Source organism: Oryzias melastigma, linkage group LG10 (assembly GCF_002922805.2).
Source record: "Oryzias melastigma strain HK-1 linkage group LG10, ASM292280v2, whole genome shotgun sequence".
Taxonomy (NCBI): domain Eukaryota; kingdom Metazoa; phylum Chordata; class Actinopteri; order Beloniformes; family Adrianichthyidae; genus Oryzias; species Oryzias melastigma.
In genome coordinates, this window is record NC_050521.1 from 20,766,388 (window position 1) to 20,772,412 (window position 6,025).

General features: G+C 33.5%; 1 protein-coding gene across 1 annotated transcript in view; it reads right to left on the bottom strand.

The window, feature by feature from the left end:
• Positions 1–4,492: 4,492 nt before the first annotated feature.
• The window catches only part of LOC112153645 (submaxillary gland androgen-regulated protein 3A-like), a 2,906-nt gene continuing 1,373 nt past the window's right edge, over positions 4,493–6,025 (bottom strand). The window contains exon 4 of the mRNA XM_024284009.2: positions 4,493–5,064. Coding sequence (XP_024139777.1) covers positions 4,970–5,064 — 95 coding nt within the window. The 3' untranslated portion in view covers positions 4,493–4,969. The remainder of the gene's footprint in view (positions 5,065–6,025) is intronic.

The window sequence follows — 6,025 nt, forward strand, 5'->3', positions numbered from 1 at the left end:
CACTGATGTGTGTAATGCTGCCCCCTACAGGTTTTCAGTAAATTAACTAAATCTTAAAATATAAACGGGTTTGATGGAGAAAATGAAGGAGTGCTTTTCTAATCAACAAATCAGTAACGCATAAAGGCAAAACAGATTGAAACAAAAAGTGGAAATGTTTAAATCATGTGTGAGAAACATTTTAGTAACATTCAGAAAGCATAAGAAAAAAGAAAAGAAAAAAAAAGCACTCAGTTGGGGGCAAATGAAGTTGCCAAAATGAAAATAGTCAAGTCCATTTTCAAGGGTTCAACAATAATAATTTAATAATTTAATTTAATTTAGTTTTAATAATTAAATGACTCCCCATCATTTTTGTAGGTGTTAAAATAATTTCACTTGGATGAGAGAAAATACCAAATTTAAAATACCAAACTAAACTCAATATGATTGTTTAAGAGGTTATTTCAAAAGATAGTTTGAGAGGTAGGTTTGCTCTCCTTGTCAAAGTTGAATTATTCCAATATTTCTTGAAAATTTAAAAACTGATTCATATTTTGAGGGAAGATCGGACCGTGAGATCGACAGGCGGATTGGAGCGGCGTCCACTATTATACGGTCGCTGTACCGGTAAGTTGTGGTGAAAAGAGAGCTGAGCCAGAAAGCAAAGCTCTCAATTTACCGGTCGATCTTCGTTCCAGTACTCACCTATGGTCATGAACTTTGGGTCGTGACCGAAAGAACGAGATCCCGACTACAAGCGGCTGAAATGAGTTTTCTCCGCAGGGTGGCTGGGCGCTCCCTTAGAGATAGGGTGAGGAGCTCAGTCACCCAGAGAGAGCTCGGAGTAGAGCCGCTTCTCCTCCGCATCGAGAGGAGCCAGTTGAGGTGGCTCGGGCATCTGATCCGGATGCCTCCTGGACGCCTCCTTGGTGAGGTGTTCCGGGCATGTCCCACTGGGCGGAGGCCCCGGGGAAGACCCAGGACACGCTGGAGAGACTATGTTTCTCGGCTTGCCTGGGAACGCCTCGGGGTCCCCCCAGAAGAGCTGGAGGAAGTGGCCGGGGAGAGGGAAGTCTGGGCATCTTTGCTTAGACTGCTGCCCCCGCGACCCGGTCCCGGATGAAGCGGAGGAAGATGGATGGATGGATGGATGGATTATAACCTATTAAAAGCAAAACGGGGTACTTTTTTTTACATTTGACATGTTGCTGACACAAGTCTGAGTGCTTGTTCTTCACACAATCAATCATCAATTCTGTTGTTTAAGTTACTTCAAACTGAAACTATATTATTTGTTGTCCTAAAGTAATCCCAGAATGTTCCAAATATTTTCCCTAATTACTCTGAAGTTACTTTATCTGTTGAGGTAGAACATAGCAATCTAAAGTGTTTAAGTTTTGTAAAATAACTTTTGGAGTCGAATTACTAATGATACTGACAATATATTTTTATTCTTTGCTAAAGTAAAGGACAAACATTGGACCAATTTTTAGCTTTAGTTTGTTCTGTTCACAAAACTTACACTGCAGAATTTCTACACTGTAAATAATAGACATAAACAATAAAGCTGACTAATAAAAGCTTCTGAAAAGAATTTTCTGTTGTCATTTTTCTATTTATCAGCATCCAATAGGTCACTTTGCATGAAACTCTCACAATTAATAAAGCTAGTCTGCTATAATGCAAAATTTACCAAAAACGTAATGAGTAAAATTATACTATTAACTCATTAGTCCTGCTGTATTCTATTTGGTTACATCAAAATAGTAATAATTATTAATGGAATTAACTATTTTTATAATAAGTTACACATTTTCAAACATTGGTTTTGACAAAACACTTAAAAAGGTATGTAAATGTAAAAAAATTTAATACATTGCCAAATGTAAATGTTATCAAAACCTTTATTGACACGCTGGTGGCACAGTGGTTAGCACTCTTTCATTACAGCAAGAGGGTTACAGTCCGAACTGAAACCTTTCTGTGTGGAGTTTGCACGCATGCACAGAGAGAACGTCGTCCTCTCAAATCCCTCCTTCCAGTTTGTCACTCCATTTATCTCCCACATTCCCAAAACATGCTTCAGAGATAAATCTGAAGCCACAAACAGCTCATGAGATAACAGGGATCCATAATAAAGGTAATAGATAAAGAACTACAACAAGGAACTGTGTGTATTTCTGCAAGTTATGTAAGGGATAATGCCTGTAACTTGCATAAGTAATAGTTCTGGGAGAAAGTTCTGCCTCTTACCGCTTGTTATTATCCAGATGATGACGTGAAAGTTTATTTCAAAGGAACAAACTCTGAAGTCTAAATAACACAATTCTCTTTCTCTTCTGCTGCATCACAGTCTTTAAAATGATGAGAATATAAAATCTCATTTTTTCTTTATTAAATATTATAATACAGTAAATAAAACCATTTCAATTCCTACAAAAATAATGGCTCAATAATTGATGATAGATGTTTCAGAAATGAAACCACTCTGTGGAAGGAATTCAGAGAAATTTTGATTACTATTTATTCACCTTCCATGTTAGAAAAAAAAAGATGTGCTGTAGAATTAATACTTAATAGAAGCAACACAAATAAGTAAACTATATTTATTGCATCAAAAATATGTCTATTAAACAGTTTTGCTATCATTACTGTTTTAATTTCATTTAAAAATATTGCTTTTGCAAGGTTCAGAAGCACTTCCCCAGTAGCTCCGCCCCTGCACCCAAATAATAACATTTAGACTTTATAATCAATGCATTGATTTGCATTACAAAATGTTTCATTCACAACTCCTTAAAGGTGAAACCTTACATAAATGTGCTATTGAATGACCTAAATTATATTCAAAAAACCTACACCCATGGAGAATAAAAATGACAAAAAAAGTTCTCATTTATTTTTTCTAACCTTTTAGATTACATTGTTCACAACTTCTCTCTTTTATTGTGTTTTTATTTTATCTATTTTTGCATTTAACTGTTTCATGTTAAAATGGTGGATTTTTTTCTGAGCTCTTTTGCTGCTGTTTCAACATGACATGTTGGCATTGTTGAAAATAGATGTGTCATGATTGTTTTTATTATCTTTATATGATCAAAAAAAAAAAACATAACCAAACGTTGCCTTAATTACATCCAAATTGTCACTTCCTTAATTTTTTACTGTCAGAGCTCATGTTAAACTCTGTCTTTGATATTTTTTTGTTTTGATTTTCTTTCTTGGTCATATCTGGTTAATGTTTCAGTCAAAGCAATGAGGCCTATCCCTATCTATAGTATCTTCCATTGGAGCACAATACAAAACTTGGGTTATGAGAAGTTTATATGAATATTTCATGTATTTTTAAAGAAATGTTATCATATAAAATGTAAGTAATGAAATTGCTGGCTGTAAATGTATAAAACATTCTTTTCCATCTTTGTTGTTCAAGTTAAATATTGTCATTCCAAATTAAAAGCACCCACTTTAAAATGGATTGACATCAAAGACTATTTATGTTTGGTCAAAAAAAATAATGAAATAAAATAAAATTAGTCCCTACCTGGTAAAGCTTAATGATAAAGTGCTTGTTTTAAGTTTAAAGCGTACTCCTCTGCATTTGCCAACACAAGGGTCCAGCAAAAATGTGCTAATTGTATATATAAATACAGTATTGTGACAAAAAAATATATATATATTTTGTTAGAATGTAAAATTTATATTATTTAACACAGTTATAGAAAGCAGTGTAAGCTTATTTTACATAATTCATTGTTGGTGCTTTTATTTTTTATTGTTGCAGTTGAGTTATTTCCACTGTTTTTGTGATAGGCTCATATTTTGTTTCTGCTGCCCTCCTGTGGCCAAACAATGTATGACAGGGAATTCTTTTTCTTTTTAATTCTTTTACGTTTTATGAAATTATTATATTTAATGTAAAATTACTGGCATGAAACACAAGGATACACATTTTCTTTGTGATATTGAGTTATATAAATAAAGTCGAATTGAATCAAGTTTCTAATAACAAAATCTATTGATATGTTTCAAATACTTTTTTGCTGGAGTCTCTAAGATGCAAAAATCCTACTCATCTCTGTTTCCCTTAGTTAACAAACTCTTCTTTTTTAAATGTTTAATGTTTTTACATTTGACTCAAAGCACAGCAAAATCCTTCAGTGAGATATTTTTTTATGACGTCAATGTTTTTGTGTCTATATAAGGAAGAATCAATCAATGTGTGTATGTATATATTAATTATGCATGTCATGGAAGGTTTCCCTACTTAAACCAGCACATGTCCAGACATGTCTTAAGGAAATATCTAAGGAAATTATCTTGGCTCTTGCAATTCCTGAAAACTTGTGGTAACATATGATAAGGTATAGAAAGAGAAACCATGACTAGCAGACAGTTAGATAGCAAACAAAAAATTGAATAAACAAAGGAGGAAACATCTACTTATGAAGCAACTTAAATTTCATACATAATGAGTCTAAAAGCAACTTGTTTTTGTTATTAAACATTTTATTATTAAGTATATTACAGTTCAGGAAACAAAACAAACTTGAAAAAGCAAAAATTTGTAAAGATACAACTTTAAATTTGTAAAGAGCTTTAATACATTTTATTCTTTAAACTTTAACAAGGTTTGTTATAGTTAGATATGTCTCCTTTATTTCAGATTAATCTGTCCTCTATTGTTTCAATAAAAGTTGCATTAAATATATAAAATTATCATATTTCATACAACAGACCAAATTTACAACAATTATATCCTATTAGCAAATTTAATCAATCATATCTAAAGGTGGCTTTAAAAATTTGCTTCTGCATTAGAGGTCATGGTCCAAGTAAAAGGCTTTAACACAATTTTTAATAACTATCCTTCCACCTCAGAGATGGACAATGAAAAAAAATGTCTGTATCCATTACATCCCTAATAATCGAGGATTAAAACAAAACACATGTAACATCTCATTTTTATTGTTTCAGGACGAGGGTTCTATGAAGTCACTTCCTCAATAGTGCTCATAAGGCCCGACCAGACCAATTGTCTTAAAACCATCCTTCCAACAGCAGCAGCAATTCTCTTGTACACTGTCAAGACAGAAAAGAAAACAAAGTATAAACATTTTGCAAAAGTAAAAAACTGTTAGTTGTTTGTTAATCAAGGTGGAACAAAATCTGCTAAGATCCTCAAATTTGCATGCTGAAGGAAGAGAGGAAAAGTATAAATAAAAATGATTTAACTTAACTTAATTTAGCAAAAGTAATGTTACAAAAAAAAAAACAATTTAATTCCACGAGTACAGCAAAGGCTTCCACTCCATCAGTAAAGGTTTTTTAGAGTCCACCACTAATTAATCTGTTTTTGCATTGGAAAGAATAGTTTGCAAAAAATAAGTTTATGATCACTGCAGTTGTTTGCTAACATAAAAAAAACAGTTGGAAAACTGGCTGATGTTAATGTACTTCCCTAGAAACATGTTTAAATTTGTACATAACTGACATTTACATTTTTTTTTCTTAAATTTATTAGAATTAAAAACTATATTTTTTAGAAATCGTAGAAAAGTAAACAATGCAAAAACACACAAATCTGTGTATCATTCATTTTTCACATTAAAATCATAAACAAGAAAACGTCAAATGTTTACTATTTTCATGGGCGGCCGTGGTGCAGTGTTAGGGCAAGCTACTCCTGATCGGAAGATTGCGGGTTCGATTCCCACCTTGCCAGCCCATGCGTCAAAGTGTCCTTGGGCAAGCCACCTAACCCTGAATTGCCTCTGGTGGGAGGTTGGCGCCAGTGTTCGGCAGCGGAGACACCACCAGTGTATGAATGTGTGCATGAATGGGTCTGTGACTGCAGCGCTTTGGGCCCTCGGAGGAGGGTAGAAAGTGTTATACAAGAATACGCCATTTACCATTTTTGTTTTTCAACTTGAAATCAAAGAGGAAAAAACGTAAACCGCATATTTATGGCCCGCAGCATCAGGTACTGATGGCAAGGACCATATTATTTTTGCTTAGAGTGAAAAAATGTAAAAAGCCCTAA